Here is a 23,484-nt window from a genome sequence, read left to right as displayed (position 1 = left end):
TCATCTGCGTATCTTAGGTTGTTGATATTTCTTCCGGCAATCTTAATTCCAACTTTTGATTCATCTAGCCCTGCCTTTCTCATGATGTGCTCTGCATATAAGTTAAATAGGCAGGGCGACAGTATACAGCCTTGCCGGACTCCTTTCCCAATTTTGAACCAATCAGTGGTTCCATGTCCAGTTCTCACTGTTGCTTCTTGACCCGCATATAGGTTTCTCAAGAGACAAATAAGATGGTCTGGTACTCCCATCTCTTTAAGAACTTGCCACAGTTTGTTATGATCCACACAATCAAAGGCTTTAGCATAGTCAATGAAGCAGAAGTAGATGTTTTTCTGGAACTCCCTAGCTTTCTCCATGATCCAGCGTATGTTGGCAATTTGATCTCTAGTTCCTCTGCCTCTTCGAAATCCTGCCTGTACTTCTGGTAGTTCTCGATCCACATACTGCTGAAGTCTAGCTTGTAGGATTTTAAGCATGACTTTACTAGCATGAGAAATGAGTGCAATGGTGCGATAGTTTGAACATTCTTTGGCACTGCCTTTCTTTGGAATTGGAATGTAAACTGATCTTTTCCAATCCTGTGGCCACTGTTGAGTTTTCCAAATTTGCTGGCAAATTGAGTGTAGCACTTTTACTGCACTGTCTTTTAAGATTTTGAATAGCTCAGCTGGAATACTGTCACCTCCACTAGCTTTGTTGTTGCTCAGCTTTTCTAAGGCCCACTTCACTTCAGATTCTAGGATGTCTGGCTCGATGTCAGTGACCACCTCATTGTGATTATCAGGGACATTAAGCTCATTCTTGTATAGTTCTTCTGTGTAATTTTGCCACCTCTTCTTAATCTCTTCTGCCTCTGTTAGGTCCCTGCCATTTTGGTCCTTTATCATGCCCATTTTTGCATTAAACGTTCCCTTCATCTCTCCAATTTTCTTGAAAAGATCTCTGGTCCTCCCTATTCTATTGTTTTCTTCTATTTCTTTGCACTGTTCATTTAAGAAGGCATTCTTATCTCTTCTAGCTATTCTCTGGAATTCTGCATTCAATTGGGCATATCTATGTTTTTCTCCCTTGCCTTTCGCTTCCCTCCTTTCCTTAGCTATTTGCAAAGCTTCCTCAGACAGCCATTTTGCTTTCTTGCATTTCTTTTTCTTTGGGATGGTTTTAGTTGCTACCTGTTGTACAATGTCGCGAACCTCTGTCCATAGTTCTTCAGGCACTCTGTCTATCAGATCTAATTCCTTAAATCTATTTGTCACCTCTACTGTATATTCAACAGGGATATGATTTAATTCATACCTGAGTGGCCTAGTGCTTTTCCCTACTTTCTTCAGTTTAAGCTTAAACTTTGCAAGGAGAAGCTCATGGTCTGAGCCACAGTCAGCTCCTGGTCTTGTTTTTACTGACTGTATAGAGCTTCTCCATCTTTGGCTGCAGAGCATATAGTCAATCTGATTTCTGTGATGACCGTCTGGTGATGTCCATGTGTAGAGCCGTCTCTTGGGTTGTTGGAAAAGAGTGTTTGCTATGACCATCGTATTCTCTTGACAAAATTCTATCAGCCTGTGCCCTGCTTCATTTTGTACTCCAAGGCCAAACTTGCCTGTTATTCCGGTTATCTTTTGGCTTCCTACTTTAGCATTCCAATCCCCCATGATGATAAGGACATCATTTTTTGGTGTTAGTTCTATAAGGTGCTGTAGGGCTTCATAGAACCGGTCAATTTCATCCTCTTCAGCACTGGTGGTTGGGGCATAGACCTGGACTACTGTGATATTGAATGGTTTGCCTTGGATTCGAACTGAGATCATTCTGTCATTTTGAGGATTGTATCCCAGTATTGCTTTTCCTACTCTTTTATTGACTATGAAGGCTACTCCATTTCTTCTGAGGGATTCTTGCCCGCAGTAGTATACCTGATGGTCATCTGAATTAAATTCACCCATTCCTGTCCATTTTAGTTCGCTGATACCTAAGATGTCGATGTTCAGTCTTGTCATCTCTTGTTTGACCACGTCCAGCTTTCCTTGATTCATGGATCTTACATTCCAGGTTCCTATGGAGAAAAAATCTTTACAGCATCGGACTTTCCTTTCACCACCAGACACATCCACAGCTGAGCGTCCTTTCGGCTTTGGCCCAGTCGCTTCATTCTTTCTGGCGCTACTAGTACTAGCCCTCTGCTCTTCCCCAGTAGCATATTGGACGCCTTCCGACCTGAGGGGCTCATCTTCCAGCGTCATATCGTTTTGCCTTTTGGTACTGTCCATGGGGTTTTCATGGCAAAGATACTGGAGTGGGTTGCCATTTCCTTCTCCAGTGGATCACGTTTTGTCAGAACTCTCGGCTATGACCTGTCCGTCTTGGGTGGCCCTGCACGGCATAGCTCATAGCTTCATTGAATTACGCAAGCCCCTTCGCCACGACAAGGCAGTAATCCATGAAGGGGTAGAATGCAATACTGCAGGCTAATTCTGACTGCCAACTGCCAACAGTTCGATTTTTACCGGCTCAAAGTTGATTCAGCCTTCTATACTTCAGAGCCGGATAAAATGTGGACCCAGATTGTTGGGGGCAATTTGCTGACTCTGTAAACCACTTAGAGATGGCTGTGGAGCACTATGAAGTGGTACATAAGTCTATAATATAAGCTGAAGGTGCAACACAATCCCGCCACTTGTTGATTTCCTTCCATGAACATTCTGGTCTGGGCAGCATGCTTGATTAGGCACCAGGAAATTGACTGTGCAGCAAAATACATGTGGTGGCTTTGTTTATAGAGCTCTAGGGATTTCATGCAAAACACTAGATGGGTGTCTCATAAAGTGGATCATGCACACCATTTCCCATCTCAATCTGTCACCTGTCTTCCATTAGCTGTTTTGGAACAAAATGAGTGAAAGTGAGTGAATGAGAGAGGAAGAGAGAGGGATCTCATAGTCCTAGTGGACAATCACTTAAAATATGAGCCAGTAGTGTGCTGCAGCTGCCAAGAAAGCCAACACAGTGCTAGGCTGCATTAACAGAGGGATAGAATCAAGATCACATGAAGTGTTAATACCACTTTACAATGCCTTGGTAAGGCCACACTTGGAATACTGCATCCAGTTTTGCTCACCATGAAGTGAAAAAGATGTTGAGACTCTAGAAAGGGTACAGAGAAGAGCTGCAAAGATGATTAGGGGACTGGAGGCTAAAACATATAAGGAACGGTTGCTGGAATGGGGTATGTGTAGTTTAACGAAGAGAAGGGTGAGGGGTGACATGATAGCAGTGTTCCAATATCTCAGGGGCTGCCACAAAGAAGAGGGAGTCAAGCTATTCTCCAAAGCACCTGAAAGCAGGACAAGAAGCAACGGATGGAAACTAGTCAAGGAGAGAAGCAACCTAGAACTAAGGAGAAATTTCCTGACAGAACAATTAATCAGTAAAGGTCAAGCACATATAAGAAGGATATACAATGCATTGATAGAAATAGACTCAGAAACGGAACTTTTTAAAGACTGTATGATAAAATGGGCCCAGAATTTTCAGGAGGTCATAACAATGGATATCTGGGAAAAGATATGGGTTAGAAATGTAAAATTTACACAGGCTCAAAATTTAAGAGAGAATTTTTATAAAATGTTTTATAGATGGCATTTAGATCCTAAAAAATTAGCAAGTATGTATCCGAACTGTCAGCCTAAATGTTGGAGGTGTGGTTGTGATAATGCAACGTATTATCACATATGGTGGACTTGTAAAAAAGTCAAAGCTTTTTGGATTAAAATTTGGTGGAACATGCAGAAGATATTTAAGAAAAAGATAAGGTTTTCTCCAGTTATTTCTGTTGGGTATTATTACAGATTGTACTGTTATAGATACTAAATTGATGTTGAATTTAATTACGGCAGCAAGACTTTTAGTAGCGCAATATTGGAAGAAGGAGGAACTGCCTACTATAGAAGTGTGGACTTTGAAAGTTTCAAACCTGGCGGAAATGGCAAAGATTTCAGCATATTTGAAAGAACAATCGCAACAGAGATATATTGTGGAATGGAGAAGATGGATCGAGTATATTCAGAATAAATATGGGACTAAAAAGTTTCATTTAGCATATGAATAAGTAATAGTTTTATATGATGAATTATTAGGTATTCGTTATTAGTTAGTTATTTAGTTATGTTTAAGGGGAGTTAAAGTGTGATAGAATTTAATGTGTTTTTTTTCCCGTTAGTTAGCATATTTTAGCTTAAGTTTGTAAAAGTTAATACCCTGTATTCAGCTCTGGGAAGTCGGGGGGGGGGGGGAGGGCGAGGGAGGGTAAGTGGGGGGGAGGGAGGGAGTTTATGTTTTTAAAATGTATTCTAAAACTTTTCAATAAAAAAAAGAACAATTAATCAGTGGAACAACCTTTTTTAATTTGTTTTAACGTTTGTATTGACTCTCTTTTAAATGCCCTGTAAACCGCCCTGAGTGCTTCGGGAAAGGGCGGTATATAAATCTAAATAAATAAATAAAAATAAATAAACCTGCCTCCAGAAGTTGTAATAATAATAAACCTTTATTGTCAAAGTACAACATGTGTACATTGAGATTAGCTGAGCCTCCCCCTGTGCTCTCTCCCCCCAACACACAGTGACAACAAACCCTCCATCCCACCACACTATGTGAACCAACTACACCACACACCGGCCTCCCAAGTCAACTCTGCATAAGACTTGACTTATGCTCCAACACTGGAAGTTTTTAATAAGAGACTGGACAACCATTTGTCTGAAATGGCATAGGTTCTCCTGCTTGAGCAAGGGGTTGAACTAGAAGATCTCCAAGGTCCCTTCCAACTCGACGATGATGATGATATTATTATTATTACAAGAGACAGATTAGTGAATGTGAGTGACTGACAAGTGTGAAAGACAATCAAGTGAAAAAGACAATTGAGTCCAAGAGTGGTAGCATACACGTTAGCGTGAGAGAGTAAGGCAGGGGAATGTGAGAACAATACATTATTATTCATTACATAGATATAAAAACAAGGCTGCCTCTTTGGCTGGAAATTTTAGTCTGGAATTGTTTTAACAATTAATACAGTACAGGTAGTCCTCAACTTCCACCCACTTTGCAGATCAGGTTTCAACAGATGGCTATACCTGTCATTCCAGCCTTTTGTTGAAACTCACCTCCTCCCCCATCCCTAGCCTGCTTCAGAGACAGCATCTGAAGGATGTTTTTCCCACAACCAGGAGATCTCTCAACCTCGGCTCCTTAACTCGCTCTATCATAAGAGCACCACTCACCAGCCGCATTACAATGACAAGATAATAATGTTGTTTTCACTGAGTTGATATAATAAGAACTGTACTAGCTTGAACATGAGACAGTAAATGTTAAGGGAAAAAGAGAAGAAATATCTGAGGTTGTAACTTGAGATTTGTACTAAAGATTTTGTTATTGAATTATTAACCCAGTCACCAAGTTGCTTCTTAAATACTTAAATGTAAAATTGGAAAATTAATAAACTATTATTAAAAACACACACACACAAAGACAGGAATAGAGACCAGTTATCAAATTATGTTTTTGTGCTCCCTCGTGGAAGGAAAACCACATTACATTGGCTGCCTTGATGCACCTTTATTCAGCAAACAGACTCTTCGGGAATATTAACAGAGCTGATGCCAAGGTTGGTCCTTAGGAAGATGCTGGTCCCACCTTCCCAAGTTATGACGCCGCTTCCCATATCTCAGGTCACCAACAGGACTGGATGTTGGCAAGAAGAGACCAACTTTGTCTTTCTGAAGGTACGGGTTTTTTTTTTCTCTAAAGACAACATTTCTGTTTTGGGGGTACAATCAATAGGAAGTAGGAAGGAAGTTAAAATCAGTAACTTAAAATATGTGATTCCTGGTAGAGAATGACAGAAGTTACTTTTCCAAATGTTTATTCTTGTGGCACCAAGAAAATCAAGACGCCCTGATTTTTATTCTGCCTCTTTGAAAGAGGCAGTTGTTCCTTGACTTCATCACATTCCAGACCTAAGCTCCACCTTGTCGCAGGAAAATCCAACAGATAACGTGACATGTAGGATTAAAATCCTAAAAGGTTTCCTTTGCTTTTCTTTGGGCAGACTGATAAACTGTCTTTTCTTTCTCCAAAAGGTCGGACAAGTTGGGTGCGGAGCTCCTCAGGGGAGTGTGATTTGGGGAAAAAGGAAGAAAAGAAAGTTCCTCTGGCCTTTTGCAGGCAGGTGGCAAATCTCCCTGCAAACACAAAAGTAGGCAAAAATCAGAGCTATAAGGAGAAAGAAGGATTATCTCAACCAAATAATACCGACTCTTAGTTATTACAGCTCTTAGTTATTGGCTCTTAAACAACACAATGTACTGTATTTAATAGTAGGATATCTTATTTTCTGTTCCCTTTATATTTTTGAGCAGTATATATATAGAGAGAGATTTGTCCCATGTTTGGGGCCTAGCAAGGTAATCTAAATAGTTAACAAGCATTTAACATATACATACATATACATACATACATATATAAATACATACATACATACATATATATATATATATATATATGGGACGCGGTGGCTCGGTGGGTTGGGACACTGAGCTTGTCGATCAGAAGGTCGGCAGTTTGGCGGGTCGAATCCCGAGTGCCGCGTAGCAGAGTGAGCGCCTGTTACTTGTCCCAGCCTCTGCCCACCTAGCAGTTTGAAAGCACGTCAAAATGCAAGTAGAAAAATGGGAACCACTATGGTGGGAAGGTAACAGCATTCCGTGCGCCTTTGGTGTCTAGTCATGCTGGCCACATGACCACGGAGACATCCTCGGACAAGCACTGGCTCTTCGGCTCTGAAATGGAGATGAGTCCCTAGAGTTGGAAACGACTAGCACGCATGTGCAGGGGAACCTTTACCTTTACCTATATACATATATACATATATACATATATACATATATACATATATACATATATACATATATACATATATACATATATACATATACACACACACACACACACACACACACATATATATATATATACATACACACACACACACACACCATTATCTAGTCTAATTTTATTCCCCAAACAATTATCTTACGAGGCAAGTAGGATTAAAAAATAGAAGCTGTACTTACAGAACATACAATACCTTAAATCCATGTTCACAAAAATACAACTGCAATATTCATTTAACAATCTGTCCAGAAATACATTACTCAAAGCACAGCTTTTACGCAGTATGTTCAGAAAGCTGTTTAAGTTTCACAAAAGGCTCAACCACCAGCTGCCCAGCTTCATTTTAAGCTAATTTAACATGTTACGGAAATCTAGCCTTTGAGATTGGGGGAATCTCCCATTTTCTTCTCATTGCACGGTGCATTCATTTTTTTCCCCTCCAAAAGACTTAATTACACAGTAAACAGAAGCAAGGGGCAAACCCTGCCTATTGAAATACTTCTTAGAATTTCATTTTAGCAAATTAGAAAGCCCTATCTCCAAAGTTAAAAGACAGATCTAAACCCTGAATGAAATTGTCTATTTAATACTAGTATTAAATAAAGAGGCAAATACATTCTGGGTTTAAATCTAGCAGATCTTTAGATTTCTTTATCACCCAGGAGAAAAGTAGCTTTTGGCCATATCACATAAAATACACCAAGGGTTGGATCAAGTCTTTATCATTTGGAATTGTGGCGTTTCTTCTTCTGGTAAAGAAGAAACAGACAAAAGAGGAAAATAGGTTTCATACGTTTAGCATTTGTCCAATGGCCCATTTTGTTTTGTAGTTTTTGCTTTCTATTAGATTATTTGAGAACAGAATGGAGTAGCAGAGTTGGAAGGGACCTGGGAGGTCATCTAATCCAGGGGTCCCCAACCCCCTGGCTGCAGCCCACTATCGGGCCTTGGCCTGTTTGAAATTGGACTGTGGAAGTGGCAGGTGAGAACGTGCACCCTCGCAGCTCCACTTGCATGAACAGTGGGTGAGTGCGCAGGCACAGCTCCATTTGTGTGAGTGACGGGTGCATGTACCCACCCCTCGTACAAATGGAGTTGCGCACACTTGCCCACTGCTCACACGTAACCATTCCCTCTCCCTCCCCCCTGGGGAACGCTGATCTAGTCCAACTTTCTGCTTAAACAGGAGAGCCTATCGTTTCAGACAAATGGCTGAATTTTAATATGGGCTCTCTATTTGACTTAGCGTTTTTGATTGTTTTATGTTTTCCCTAGTTTTGTTCACCACCCAACGCCTACTGGAGTTGGGCAGTCAATAAATTTAAATAAATAAATACAATCATTTTTTTTATTTAATAAGTAGTAATACGATGCTAATAACGATTAAGTGCGATGTAAGCAAAGCCAGAATAACTCCCAGATGAATGTCTCCCCAAGCCTCTTTTTAATCCATTCAAGGTGGGTGGAGAAAGAAGCAGGGATAGTTCTCAGAAGAAAGTGACACTTGCCTTGTACAAGCTGCACACCAAATTGAAGAGAGAGTCTTGTGCTTGAGTTTGAAGTTCTTCAGTGTGGGCCTGAGAAAAATAAACAAAGTGGAGGGAGACATTTTCACCACGGCAGTAGACCAGAGAGTCTGGTTACTCTGCAAATAGATTTCATCGAGAGACTTAAATACAGGTAGTGTCTTTGACTTACAGAGAGCACCAAGGACCCCAAAGGTCGGTCCTGGGCTACAATTATTCTAAGATTAATACAAGAAGATGTGAGGGGAGCACATTATCTCCTGCCTCCTTTAACACTTACCCCATTGATAAGAATCCATGGCACATAGTCATGATGTGGTTTCAGAGCCCTGGTGAGTTCAGCATTCCTGTGCATAAGCTTGTTACCTAGGTCTCCATTCACACATGCATTGATATCTGCTAGAGAGGCGTTAGGAGCATACAATTTCAGGCACTGCAGAAACAGAATGGGCAAACCTTATTACTTTGAAGCCAGAGTGAGCAGTTTTATTAAACCAGTTCTGTTGATCTGTGGTGCCTCTAATCCCAGCCACTAAAAGATGAAGGCGGATCTGATTGTCTTTGTAAGTCCCGCTGCTATAGAAGTCGATGGGCTCTTGCTCAGACCCATCTGACTTACAGAAATGAGCAACAACAAAAAAAAGGAATAGAAGTGCTTTATGAATTCCTGGGGAAAAGGTACGATAAAAATTTAGCAATAAGTTATGTATTATTAGTATATTTGCACAATGTAGCGTTTGATTTCAACCCACTGGTCACTTATGGCAGGGGTCTCCAAGCCCCAAGTCCACGGTCCACTAAGGTCCATGGCCCGTTGGGAACCAGGCTGCGCAAGCGGTAGGCGAGCGTGCAAAGCTGCATTTGCACGTGCATGGAATTAGGTGGCAAGCATGAAACCATCCCCTTTGCCACTGTCAGTCTGTGGAGCAGGAAACATTGGGGACCGCATCTAACATATTTCAGGTAGATCTTGGTTAATGACCACTTCTTCAGCAACCACTGGAACTTATAAAGGTGCTGAGCAAGGGATACTTACAACCGATCCTCAAAGTTCCAGCTCTCGCAACGTCCCATGGCCATGCAACCTTTCTTGACAGCTTCCCACAAGCAAAGTTAATGGGGAAGCCAGCAGGAAATTGGAAGTCAGACTCAGGGGAGGTGCTCGCTTAACAACCCATAGTGATTCACTTAATGACTGTATAACCAGAGACTGATTGGGACTGCCATTGCCAAACGGCATTGTCACATGACATCACACTTTAGGACTGCATCACTTAGTAACAGAAATTCTGTTCCACATTCCATACGATCATTAAGCAAGGACCACTGTAAATTAAAATTTAAATGATTATTAGCAGAATACAAAGAGTGGGACAGAAAAGCTTTGTTAACAGTGGGACTAGGATGAAATATAGCTCCCAAAGAAGTTAATTTTTTAACCTGGGAGCTTCAATTGTACTATCATGGCCACCATCTAAACTTCTTGGACCACGTGGTAGAAAAGTAAGGAAGATGATCTCGACAGAAATATGCAAGGCATCTTATGTATTTCCTAGGCTAAAAGAGATGAAATGTTTTTAAGTCCTGAGCAATGAGATGATATTTGAAAGAGGCTCAGGCAGTTACCTCCCTGATTCACCAGAGTATAAGAAGGGAGAGATGGAAGGTTTGAAAGATTATATTACGATAGACAATCTCTGTAAAATTAGCGTTAGTCTTCCAGCAGAATTGATTTCTCTGGACTGGTCTACCTAGTGGAGTTCACACATACACTGTGGACACCCTGCTTCTTGGTATTTTTTCAGCTTTCGCAGTCGCATCCAGCTTTTACTTATTTTATTTATTTAATTTTATTACTTATTCTCTTTATAGAATCCAGCATTCCTGGCTTCAGATCTTTTAAACAGGTGATGGCCATCCTTATGGGTAAAACAAATGCCCTGGCAGGGCACAGCCTCTTGGCCAAGATAAAACTGAGTGTTCAGCTTTATTTCTACAATCCCGCCCTCCAATGTCTCCCTGTCATCACTCATCGGATCAGAATTGTAGGAAGAACCATGGCATACCAGTGGCAAGCTGCCGATGACGTCGTTACTTGACTCCATGCAGAAGATAAGCATAAAATCGACCTCTGGATACAGGTAGCTAATACAAGCCTGGGGAAGGTAGAGCACAAGGGTTAGGGCAAGGTGGTCCACAGAGTATAGTCAGAAGGTCAAGTTTACAGCAGCAACACGCATCTACATCAAGATGGTCTGTGCAATAGGCATAAAAAGGGGTAGAGCTTCCATTGCACCACCATGGTTGCCATCTTGACTTTTTTTGACCATACCTTCAAGCACTCCTGCAGCGGAGCACAAGGAGAGATGGGGAGCAGGGTGCAGAAAGGAGAAAAAACATGCGGAGGAGAATGCCCGTGCCACAGGTTTAGGCTGTTCCAAATCCTGTCAACACTTTAATTAATGTTAACAGGTGGAACCAACATTTGAACAAGCTAATAATTCTGAAAATGTAAGACATATAGACATGACGTCCTTTCTTTTACTCTCTCCCCCCAACATCGTTTATTGCCTCTCCTGATGCTGTTTTAACTCAACTGGGACAACTTTAAGATGTGTGAACTTCAACTCCCAGAACTAAGTTGCTGGGGAATTCTGGGAGTTGAATTCCAACATCTGAAAGTTGCTAAGGTTGAGAAACACACTTAGAGCAAATAAAGTACAGGTAACAATTTGTTTAGTGACTGTTTGAAGTTACAACAGGACTGAAAAAGTGACTTATGACCATTTTTCACACTTGTGCCCATTGCAGCATCCGCATGGTCAGGTGTCCACAATTCAGACGCTGGGCAACTGACCATTATTTATGATGGCTGTAGTGTCTCGGGGTCAGGTGATCACCTTTTGCGACCTTCTGACAAACAAAGTCAATGGGGAGTAAATAACAACCATGTTACTCACTTAACAACTGCGGCAAGAAAGGCCACAAAATGGACAAAATTTACTTAACAAATGTCTTGCTTAGCAACAGAAATTTTGAGCTCAATCTTGGGGAAAAAATATGGGCCCTTTCCTACCTTTTGTGAGTGTCTAGAGCAGGGGTAGGCAACCTCAGCTCTTTTATGACTCATGGACTTCAACTCCCAGAATTCCTGAGTCAGTCCATGAGTCATAAAAGAGCCGAGGTTGCCTACCCCTGGTCTAGAGGTAGAGGTTTAACGTGCAAAATGGCTGCTGAAGCTTGGCAGAAAATTAAGGCATCCATTTCACCCTGAAATCCCCTCCTCAAATGGGCCTTGTCTTCCCTTACTGCAGGAGGGTGGCCCCTGACACCCCACACACAGCTTCGCACTGCAAGTTTCTGCTCTAAAGCACACTGCTGTATAGATGCAGGAAGCCCTTTCCAAGTTGCAACCTAGGCAAGGTTGATCTGCTCCAAGAGGACATTCCCATATCCCCTACACACACGCACACACACACACCAACTACCGGTATTCTCACTTTTTAAAATAAAAAGTTATCCTACAAGCACAAACCTCTATCGTGTTCCCCAAGCATTCCTCTTCGCCATGCTGGCATTCAAAATGCCATTTTGTGGCCTCTCTAGTCTCCTGTAAGAGGATAAATGGAGTTGATGAGAAATGTGAGCAAGGAGATGTCTCCATAATTTTCAGTTGTTCTGCTGGACCCAGCAATATTCTCCTACCTCTGCATTCCCGTAGGGGACTAAAGTGACGTTCATGATGTCTTGTAGCATCAGCCAAGTGGGAAAGAGCATTAGTACCAGAAAGCCACGGCAACCAGAACAGAGGGATTCATAGTAGAGGCTCACAGAGACAGGGCTGGCTTTCGGGGAGTTGGAAACCAACCTGGTGCAATGCTTCTCCACCTGCAAGGAAGCAAAGTTTGCATCAAGATGGGGTTTGACTGCCTGGTATGCCAGCAAGTTAAAAAGCCAGTTGTCTTCCTTAGATAGGGATGAAGAAAACACTTCTTTTTCGTTAGTTATACTGTGCAGTATATGTTCTACTGGCTCATTCAAGAGAGCTTTAAATGGTTGGAGGGGAAAAAATCAGCATCTGGATAAATCTGTCATGAGGGTGAAGGTTGGTTTCAGAATGTTTCGTTACCAGGCTAGGTAACATCTTCGGAGGAATTTAATGGGATGTCAGTGTTGGTATTCTTCTGCTTATGTGGGCTTCATGGGGTCAGCAGGTCTTGTGATAGGGAGGTCATGTCAGGTAACAGGCATGCCAGGTGAGGGTCTTGTGATGGGTCAGGTATGGGTCCCATCACAAGACCCTCACCTGACATGGCCCTCACCTGACATGACCTCTCCATCACAAGACCTATTGGCCACATGAAGCCCTTATAAGCAGAATACCGACACTGACACCCCCCTAAATACTGCTGAAGAGGTTATCTAGCCTGGTAACGAAACGTTCGGAAACCAACCCACAAACATGGAGAATAAACCTCCACCCACATCTTACACCTGAGCTACAGATATTTGCCCCTATTGCTAAATCTGACATGCTAGAGAAAAACTGCCTGCTGTGGCATCCGTCAATAGAGTGTGAACAGAGGGTGAAATGGATAGTTCCCCAAGTACCAGCCACCTACCTATCCTCTGTAACCATGGGAATCCATGACATGACCTAGTTTCAAAAATTCAAAGAGGTTTGTAAGGGAGAAGGGAATCCGAGTACTTGTAGGGAATCACTTTGCTAGAAGATAGGCAAGCATTTAGCTGAGAATTGCAATTTGGCTATAGATCTTGTCATCATGAAAATGTTCCACCTGTAAAATATCATCTCCCTGAAAGTCAAATGGGCCCCAACACCTGCAAGGTTTTTAAAGTTGGGATGGGGGTCTGGAGATGTAATAGAGTCGGCCAATTGTTTCAGAAGATTAGACTTCTCCTGTCTTTTGTTGTTCTCCCCTTTCAGCCTGTCACTCGTCAGCATGGACCTCATTCATCACCAAGACCTCTGCAGCTGCAATGGTGAAGGTATGACTTCAGGAACTTTTTGTCTTGTGGAGTTTTTGGTGCTTTCTGAGCTGGCTGTTTGCAGGTGTTTCGTTATCCAACTAGGTAAGATCTTCAGTGCTAGAAGAGTAATGTTACCTAATTGGGTATTGAAATGATTGCAAGAAAACCACCAAGCTCAGAGAGTGCCAAGGATTCCACAATTCATCCCTGAGCTAAAATATTCCTCCCCATTTTAAACCTTAGGATGTTTCTTTCAGGAAAAAGTCCTTCCACAACCAGTGTGAACTGTTACACACACGGCCTAATTGTTATACAATACACAGATTTAATTGTGAAAGATTTTGCAAAGGAAGCTGACAATAAAAACAAAAAAGAAACCTCAAATGCTTTGATTCACACCCCTCCCCAAGAATTCAGCCAGCTTCCTTTTCTTGTAAGAGAAGTGAAAGCGTGGGGCTTTGCCAAAAACAGAGCTGATTCATTTTACCCAAAGGTGTGGAGTTTTCTGTCTGGAATTTTCCCTAATAAGATGGGCTGGGCCAAGGGAGGCTATGCAAAGTTGCTTTTGTAGCAATCTAGCTGCAAAAGTTTTGTTTGCAAGGGGGCTTTTGCATTGGGAGCACAGACTCCAACTTTCTAACTGCAGAGGAAAGTAGGTCAACATACAGATAATCCTCAACTTATGACCACAACTGAGATGGGAACTTTCCTCACTAAGCAATGTGGTTATTAAGTGAATCACATCAGATTTAGCAATCTTTTCTGTTACAGTTGCTGTGCAAATTACTGCAGTCATTAAATGAATCACAAAATTGTTAAGCATGTCCAATTTCCCACATTGATTTTGCTTGCTGGAAGACCCCCCTGGGCAGGCTATAGATGGGGATCATGGGACCCCAGGATGCAGCAACTCTCTTAAATACATGCTGCAATAGTTGTTAAATGCAAGGAACGGTCATTAGTCTCCCTTTGCCTTTGTCAACTAATTTCAACAGGGTTAAAACTGTCTCCTTGAAAATTTTCTTGCCTTCCTCCTTGAAAAGCTTTTGTAATTTTTTAAAATTTTAATTCTAAAAGTCTAACATTTTAATTTTTATATAGTTTCATGCTTTGATGCTATATTGTACGCTGCCCAGATTCCCTCTTTGAGGGAGATGGGCGGTTCAGAAATGTGAAAATTAAATAAGTCACTTTTTTCCCAGTGGCATTGTTATTTTAAAAAGGTAAAGGTAAAGGTTCCCCCGCACATGCGTGCTAGTAGTCGTTTCCGACTCTAGGGGCCGGTGCTCATCTCCGTTTCAAAGACGAAGAGGCAGTGCTTGTCCGAGGACGTCTCCGTGGTCATGTGGCCGGCATGACTAGACGCCAAAGATGCACAGAACGCTGTTACCTATAGGGAGTGGTCCCTATTTTTCTACTTGCATTTTTACGTGCTTTCGAACTGCTAGGTTGGCAGAAGCTGGGACGAGTAACAGGCGCTCACTCTGTTACACGGCACTCGGGATTCGACCCGCCAAACTGCTGACCTTCTGATCGACAAGCTCAGAGTCCTAACCCACTGAGCCACCGCATCCCTAATCGTTATCTTGAAGTTGTTAAACAAATGGTCTTAAGTCAAGGACTACCTGAAGATAAATGGCTATGGAGAGGGAACCCTGCTCACTTCCTTAGGCCCAGAATTTGTAAGAACCTCTAGCTCAGTTTCACTGTTTATTTGAAAGGTGGTTCCATTACAAAAATGCCGTTAATTTGAATTTTAAAATAAAGTTGGAATGGGGCGGGGAGATCCTTGTGTGGTTAGAATCGAATAGAGCTGGAAGGGACCTTTTATGTCTTCTAGTCCAGGCCCCTGCTCAAGCAGGAGAACCTATACCAGTGATGGCGAACCTTTTAGAGACTGAGTGCCCAAACTGCAACCCAAAACCCGCTTATGTATTGTCGGGTGCTGGGTGGGTGTGGCCCATTGTGTGGGCATGGCTGTGGTGGTAACGGCAGACTGGGTAGGACTAAAAAGTTCAATCAATCAATTCCAACTTTGCAAGATCTATTTTTTTCCTGCGAGAAGTTGAAATTGATTGATTGAACCTTTTTTTGCACGCGCGGCGAAGGCCTAAAACGAAAAGGTTTTATAAAACCCAGCTGAAGGCCTAAGACTGGGGCAACGGCCCGCGTGCCCATAGAGAGGGCTCTGCGTGCCACCTGTGGCATGCGTGCCATAGGTTCACCACCACAGACCTATACCGTTTGGTTAGCCAAATTGTGCTCAGCCATTGTCTATTTAGCCATCAATTGCCTGTGCCCAGTACATGTAAACCTTAAATCATGATTTACACAACAAATGGAAGTATCTGCACAACCCAAGAAGTCATCATTTGCCCTACATCTGTTTTTTTTTTTAAAAAGTACTTTGAAGGGCCATTTTTTAGGCTGAGGAAGAGGTCATTCAAAGCTGCAGGAACAGACCGTACATCTGGAGAATATTAAAATAAGAATATGGTTTGCTTATGGAATAGCTACAGAACTTATTTTAATATGCATTAGGACTGCATCTATGTAGGGCAATTAATGGAGTGCCATTACTGTTTCCTATTCAAACAGAAAGGCAGCACAAATGTATGCCAACTGACAGAAAACTTAAGAGTATGGTTGTGGATTTAGAGCACGGGTCTCAAACTTGCCGCATCATGTGACATGTTGTGACGTATCATGACTTTTTTCACATTGTCGGAGCTGCAGTGGGCGCAGCTTCCACATGATGTAACCGGCCCGCAGGCTGGTAGTTTGACACCCCTGATTTAGAGAAAGGCTACCAAAATGTGAATAAGCTTGCATTAAACCATTTCTGAACTCTTGCCAAGAAAATTGCAGGGATAGTCCAGGCAGTCACCACGAGTCAATGTTGACTCTAAGGCACACACATGCACAGAATGTTCTGCGTGGCAAATATGGAGCCGAACGTTAGTTGCTAAGTGTAGTAACAGCAGTTTATGATGAAAGTAAATTATAAGAGATAGGTAGGTGGGGGAGAGAGAGACATGATAGATAAATATGTATTAGTGTAGGAACATGGTGAAAGGAAGGATAATTTATAAGGGTGAAACAGAAGAAGTACATAATTGGTATGATTTTTCAGTATTTTATTCACTTCTTTTTAAAAATCCTTTGACTGTTGCTCACCCATTTTCTGCACTTTGCAACAGAATATAATTCAGATGCATCAGAATACAATTGTCACCACAGCCAGTCAACGGGGCCCACACATCTAGAGTAAGGTAAGCCAAAGGGGATGCTTTGAAATAGGGGTGGCTGGGGGACTCTGGGAGTTGAAGTCTACAAGTCTTAAAGTTGCCAAGGTTGGACACTTCTGCTTTAAAGCTTGGAGAGATGCTGGCTTCTACATAACGTAGGCTGAGTTCTGTAAAATCATTTATTAATATGTACTACATACCGCCTTTTATTTCCTGGTTGAGCCTGCTGTTTTCACTCCCTATTCCTCAGGTGAAGGTTCCAGGAATTTCTGCCTACTCCCTGCCCTCTCCTTCTTCCCCATTGCTCAGCTGGGAGAAATTAAAAACCCAGGTCCTTTGGCATTAAAGGAGGGGCAGCAAGAGGAAAAAAACCACAATGATTTGCATCTTATTATTGAGCTCTGGGTCCGCCCTTCTCCTTGGATAATGAGCAACACTTAAACACCAGCAAGGGTTTAAAAAACTTAGTCAAAGATTTCACCTTAAAAAACATTTTAAAAGAAATGTCTGGCCAACTCCTATGATTGGGGTAAGGGAGTTATCAAGATCTTCCCTCTTTCCGGGAATTTCATGGGTCTGGACTTCGGACCTCCTGTTGTGAATTTCTTCCATCTGATTTGACTTCTGCAAGAAACTCGTGAATGAAGGGAAAAAACCACAGTAAACGGTCTGGTGATTCTTCACTGTCAGCATGAGTTCTTTGGTAGCACTGAGTCAAAAATCCTTTGCCTAGAGATTCACTTCCTCCCTCCCTACCTTTCCCTCCCCTCCCCTTCTTTTTTTTTCCTGGCATTCAGAAGATAATATAATCAATACTTGGGCAGCCTCACCACTCAAACAGATCAACCTTTATACCACACATGCTGGTAGGTCTCAATATTACTTGTCTGCTGGAGAATCAACGGTACCAATAAAGGAGAATATTTGCAGCTCGGGGTTGAAATGAGGGGTGCACTGATGATGTTACCAACTTTGGGTAATGAAACGTCCGCAAGAAAACGACCAAGCTCAGAGAGCACCAACGACCCCTCAAAATAAAACGTCCCATCTTTTCGGGGGGGGGGGAGGGCGAAACCCCTTCTACCATCTTGGTCGTTTGAGCGGCTTGCCTTCTTCCTTTTTTTGAACGGATTTTTATAATGGACTTTGAACGGGCTTGTTCCGACAATGCAGGGAGACAGCACGGTGAAAAGGATAAAAAGTGGGGGTTCAGAAGAGGGAGATCTGGCTTCTAGACCTCTACTGGGCACCCAAATGCCAACTGGTTTGACCTCGGACTATGCGCTTCCTCTCACCCCCCAAATCAGAGCCAAGCCTGCTGACAAACAAAGCCCTGCCCCAGGGTTTCCTGAACCTTGGAAACTTAAGATGCGTGGGCTGGAACTTTTCGGGGATCGTTTAAGGGAGGCTAGCAGAGAGAGAGAGAAGAAAAAAAAACAAGCAGACTTCTGCAGCCCGAGGTTGCAAAGCACCAAGTTTGAAGCCGCCTCAAACCTCGTGCAAACGGGCTATAAGCGTGCAGTCCGGCCACCCTCTCGCTTACCTGGCAGGCTTGGGCGATCTCTTTGGAGCTGCACCAAAGTTGCGGCGGATAGTCGCACGTCGGGCGGCTACCTTCCCCGCAGCTCGCCCAGAGGCTGCCGGCCATGAGGAGGGGAAGCCAACCACCCATAGCGAAGCGCTCCCAAATCTCGGGCGCCGAGAGCAGTTTGGCGGGCCTTTAAACTCTCTCCGCCCCCGCCCGCCCCTTTCCTGCTCGGGGCAACCTGTTTTTCCTCTTCGGCTGCTCTTGGTGACTCGACCGGCCTTTGGGCAGATCCCGGGCTTGGCCTCACGTTTTCTGGGAAAGTTGGGAATATTGGCTGGTGACCTCATGCAGGCGCGTGATTGCATTCCTGCTATCTGAGGGGAAAATGCAGCTCTGACCAGCAATTGATTATAGACAAGCAACGTGTTGCAAATTTGCAAAGGAGTTGAAACAGAGGCTGTATCTGTTTCTTTCCATTCTCACAGTAGGTTTCTGGGATGACCATTGCTCCTTCGAAGGCGCCTTGAAAGCCTTAAATGTGCCTGCAGAAAATCCAGGTCTGGCCTACCAAGACTACTACTGTCAAAGGAAGAGAGCTGGTAGGATTTCTGCTTCCTAAGTGGCACCGAAAGCTGAAAGATGGCTCTAGTTTTCTAACCGCAGTTGGCACACTTGAATAAGTGCATTTTTGGACGCTGCTTTTGTCTTTTTTAGTAAATGGATTTTTCAGATTTTATGAACAAAAAGCTGCATTTTTAAAAATGATGAGTAAGAAGCTTAGTTTAATTTTTCTCTGGCCCCATCCTTCTGAAATTTGGAAAATGATCGTTGTTTATGTATTGCTTATGACACAAACAAGCAAAGCCTCATCCGCAGGATGCAGGCAGCACACAAAACCGCGCCTCCCCTGGTCCGTGGAAAAACCTTTCTCCACGTAACTGGTCCCTGATGCCCAAATGGTTGGGGACCTCTGGTTTAGACTATATGAACATCCGAATTATCAAACCCCAGTAGGATTGTGAGTTTGTGATAATAACATTTATGCTTACATAATATGTTCTTTGCAGTATTTAGAAGCCTACAGTCAGAAGCTCACAGTATCATGCAGTATGATTGACATAGGACTATAACTATTATGACTCAACAAACATATGACCCTGCATTTCACAAGTCAGCACAAGTAGGCTGAATGTGGATAAGGCGAAGATTGTTGTGTTTTAGCTCCTTTCTATGTTGTTTTGTGTTTCCCCTACCTCCACATCTCCAGAGCTCTGAGACTCTCCTAATTTCCATTCTCTACAATAACTGATGATCAAATGACATTGCACCCATTTACTGATCCCACAGCAAGGGTTGTTTATTTTCATTGGATGAGTATCTGTATGATCTGGTGGATTTTCAGAGAAACTACAGCTTTATTGGTAAATGATCTGATGTTTCATATTTAGACTAATCACAAAGGTTAGGCTGGTATTCACAGTTCTCTCCATCCCTTTGTCCTATTCTGGAACAGTGCCATCAACACTATGTTTTGTGCCCAAGGCCAAATCCTACCACATGACCAATGTACCTACTACTGAGATTCAAAGTGCAAATGCAGAGATCCCCAGGACTATGTATTTTTGCTTAATTTCTGCAGGATTTACTGTTTATTGATGATTGTATATGGGTTGATCTTTATTCATGTTAGATGCACCTTCAAATTATGGACCTATAACATTGAACACTGAGCAAGCAAAGTATAAAATAGATCATAGAACTATAGCATGTAAAATATGTAAAATAATGATTAAAACTAAATGACATTCCCCCAGTATTGGGTGACATTGATAGCATTTTCTCTCACCAGCATGAGGTCTTCCTCTGTACATGTGGAAGGATATTGTATGCACCATAACATTTATGAAATGGATTGTTCTCCATATTCACACAGTTAATAGTTACTACTTTGCTGTGGAAACCAAAGGAGGAATATTAGATACTGAATTCAAAAGATGTAGGCCAGATTTTAATTTATTTTTGCTGATTTTAAGACAGTTGTGTTTGGACTCCAGAAGAGAAGCTAGAACTAAAGTAATAGGACAAACTACAGTCTCTTGCAGAGTGATTTCATAAACATTATTCGTTGGCTAACCAAACCTCTGATGCTTGCTGAAGTGAAAATACCATATCATTTTCCACAACTCAAAAATCTGGAACTGAATACAGATTTTTCTGAATCACCCAACCCATCAGGTTTTTTTTTCTCTAAAGGCACACTTCTGCCAACAATTTGTCACCAAGTTGGACATTTGAAAATAAGAAAAAATGTGTTCTTCAATTGCCAGAGCAATGGCAATTTTTTTAAAAGTTAATTCTACAGTAATATCATTCATAAATTGTTACCTACCCCAGCTTATAAAAATTAATTAGCAAATGGAAAAAAAAACCCAGATCTAGTTGTGTAAGATAAAGGTTTCCCTTTTGGATATGTTCATACTGTTTTCATGGAAACATATCCACCAAAAAGGGACGTGGTGGCTCAGAAGGTTGGCAGTTTGGCGGGTCGAATCCCGAGTGCCGCGTAACAGAGTGAGCGCCTGTTACTCATCCCAGCTTCTGCCAACCTAGCAGTTCGAAAGCACGTAAAATAGGGACCACTACGGTGGGAAGGTAACAGCGTTCCGTGCGCCTTTGGCGTCTAGTCATGCCAGCCACATGACCATGGAGATGTCCTTGGATAAGCGCTGGCTCTTTGGCTTTGAAACGGAGTTGAGCACCGGTCCCTAGAGTTGGAAACGACTAGCACGCATGTGCGGGGGAACCTTTACCTTTTACCTTTATCCACCAAAATGTTTTGGCCACTGATTTGTTCCCAGTCTAGTCTACACTGGTTCTCCATGCAGTAATAAGATGTAATCCTGTCTGGGTTTCTTGAGATCCTTCTGTGAATGAGAAACAAACTCTTGCAATGCTCTTTTCTAGAGTTGTAAAAGGTAGTCCTCCACTTATGACCATAATTATTACCAGAATTTCTAAGTAAGGCAGTTGTCAAGTGAGTCACACCTATTTTTTTCAAACTTTTTGGGGCTACATTTAAGTGGATCACTGTACTTGAATCACACAGTTGTTAAGCAAATACAGCTTCTCCCTTTAAGTTTGTGAAAGTCAGTTACAGTATAAGTCACTTTTTTGGTGCTGTTGTAACTTCAAACCGTCACTAAATGAGGGTTATAAATTGAGCATTACTCATATGGGAATACTTGCTGGGTTGTTTAGAGTGGTGATGGAAAAATAATGGAATATTAAGAGTAGAGCAGGGGTCCCCAATCCCCGGTCCGTGGACCAGTAGCGAGCCGCAGCATGTCAGCAACCGTTTGCACAAACAAGCAAAGCCCCATCCGTGGGATGCAGGCAGCATACAAAACCACACACTGTCCAGTCTTTGGAAAAACCTCTCCACAGAACTGGTCCCTGGTGCCCAAAAGGTTGGGGACCTCTGGAGTAGAGGATGGGATTATAAAATTAACAGAACGTGCAGAAATGGCAAAGCTGATAAAAGACTTATGTGGACTTTTATGCACAGAAGGAAAGACTGAATTTATATTTATGTATTTGGGGATTAAAAAGGTTTAAAGAAGAAGGAGAAAAGAGTAAGAGGGCAATTACTAGACAAAAAGGGTGAAAATCATAATTCTGTTTTTTTTCTGTTTCAACGTTTTTCTTATTTTCTATTTCCTTTTTTTCTTTAGCTGTTTATACCGCTATAGTGAAAAATTCTAACATTTTTTTTAAAAAAGGCAGAAGTTATCCAAAAGTCAAGATCGAAACTGCAAAATTGAAACTTCTTTTTTTATATATGTTGCATGTGATGCTTGCACTGGTTTTCTTGCTGTGGTTAACATCATCCTTTGCCATTTGTGTGCCTTGTTTATAATTATTTTTTCATTGTGACTGTTTTAGGTATTTATGTTTTTTTTTAAATTAAGCATTGTACACTACCCAGAGTCACTTTCATGACAGAGGGACAACTATACAAATATTATAAATAAATATAAATAAATAAAAGATGGGGTTTGTTCACAAGGTCACATCCACCATCTTGACTTAGCACATAAGTACATGTAGTCTGACTTACATCCATTTGTTCAGTCACCATTTGAAGTTACAACAGCATTAAAAAAAAGGGACTTACGACCCGTTTTTCACACAACAGTTGCAGCATCCCCATGGTTACGTGATAAAACTCAGGCACTTGGCAACCGGCATGTATTTATGACAGTTGCACTGTCCCGGGGTCATGTGATTGCCATTTGTCACCTTTGCAGCCAGTTTCTGATGAGCAAAGTCAATATAAGAAGGTAGATTTGCTTAATGACCTCATGATTCATTTAACAACTGGTGTGATTCACTTAACAACTGTGGCAAGAAAGGTCATAAAACAGGGCATAACAACTGCCTTGTTTAGAGAGAATTTGGGCTCAATTATGGTGGTAAACTGAGGATGAACTCTATTGCAGTTGCTCCTGAATGGTACCTGTTGAATTAATGCCACCTCTCAAGCTGGCCTATTTAGAGAAAAGCTTCGAAACCAGAAGCTACTTTGAGCAACCTGGGATAAATATTAGAAATCCCTTACATTGGAAGAATAAGTCAAATGACCTTGTGAGCACTTTCTGCTCTGGACAACAAAGATCATTAAGAAGCATTTTGGCCAATACTGTCAATATTCAGCCAAGTATTTTATGCAGCACCACATTAATTTAAGGAATTTGTTACTATGAAAATAAGACAATGCCCTTTAATTAAGATGGGTTTATAAACAGCGTTGGTGCAAGCCACTTTCTGGAACACCGTTCTTCTAGAAATGTCAACCAATGACTGTAATACAGCCTATCCATTATGGTCGTAAGCAGGGCTTTTTTTTGTCATAGAATGCTCAGAACGGAGTTCCGGCACCTTTTTTAGATGGAACCTTATAGGGTAGGTAAGGTGGGTTGTATGACATGTGTGAGTTCCAGCACCTTTTTCTTTTACAAAAAAAGCACTGGTCGTAAGTCATGGCGGTTGTAAAGCAGGTCAACCATGTGACTGACCCGATTTTATGATCTTTTTTTGTGGCAGTTGCTAACCGAATGCCACAGTCGTTAAGCAAATCAATTGTTCACTCTGGGTCAGTTTGGCTGAAAACCAGAAGTAAATGCCAGAGGGTTTTCTTTTTTTGCAAAATGCCATAAAACGTTGTCACACGTAA

The 23,484-nt window shown here is 42.0% G+C and overlaps 1 protein-coding gene across 1 annotated transcript; it reads right to left on the bottom strand.

Annotated features, from left to right (window-relative positions):
* Positions 1–5,604: 5,604 nt before the first annotated feature.
* Positions 5,605–18,452, bottom strand: IFI30 (IFI30 lysosomal thiol reductase). The gene is made up of 7 exons (XM_081312801.1): positions 18,267–18,452; positions 12,189–12,371; positions 12,019–12,093; positions 10,550–10,639; positions 8,764–8,916; positions 8,462–8,534; positions 5,605–6,241 (listed from the first exon to the last, which is right to left on the bottom strand). The coding sequence occupies exons 1-7, from the start codon at positions 18,393–18,395 to the stop codon at positions 6,081–6,083; spliced, it is 864 nt and encodes a 287-aa protein (XP_081168927.1). The 5' UTR covers positions 18,396–18,452; the 3' UTR covers positions 5,605–6,080.
* Positions 18,453–23,484: the final 5,032 nt, after the last annotated feature.

This window comes from Vipera berus, assembly GCF_964194415.1.
Source record: "Vipera berus genome assembly, chromosome: 1".
Classification (NCBI taxonomy): domain Eukaryota; kingdom Metazoa; phylum Chordata; class Lepidosauria; order Squamata; family Viperidae; genus Vipera; species Vipera berus.
Note: the sequence above shows the minus strand (reverse complement) of the source record. Positions and strands in the feature narration are given on the sequence as shown.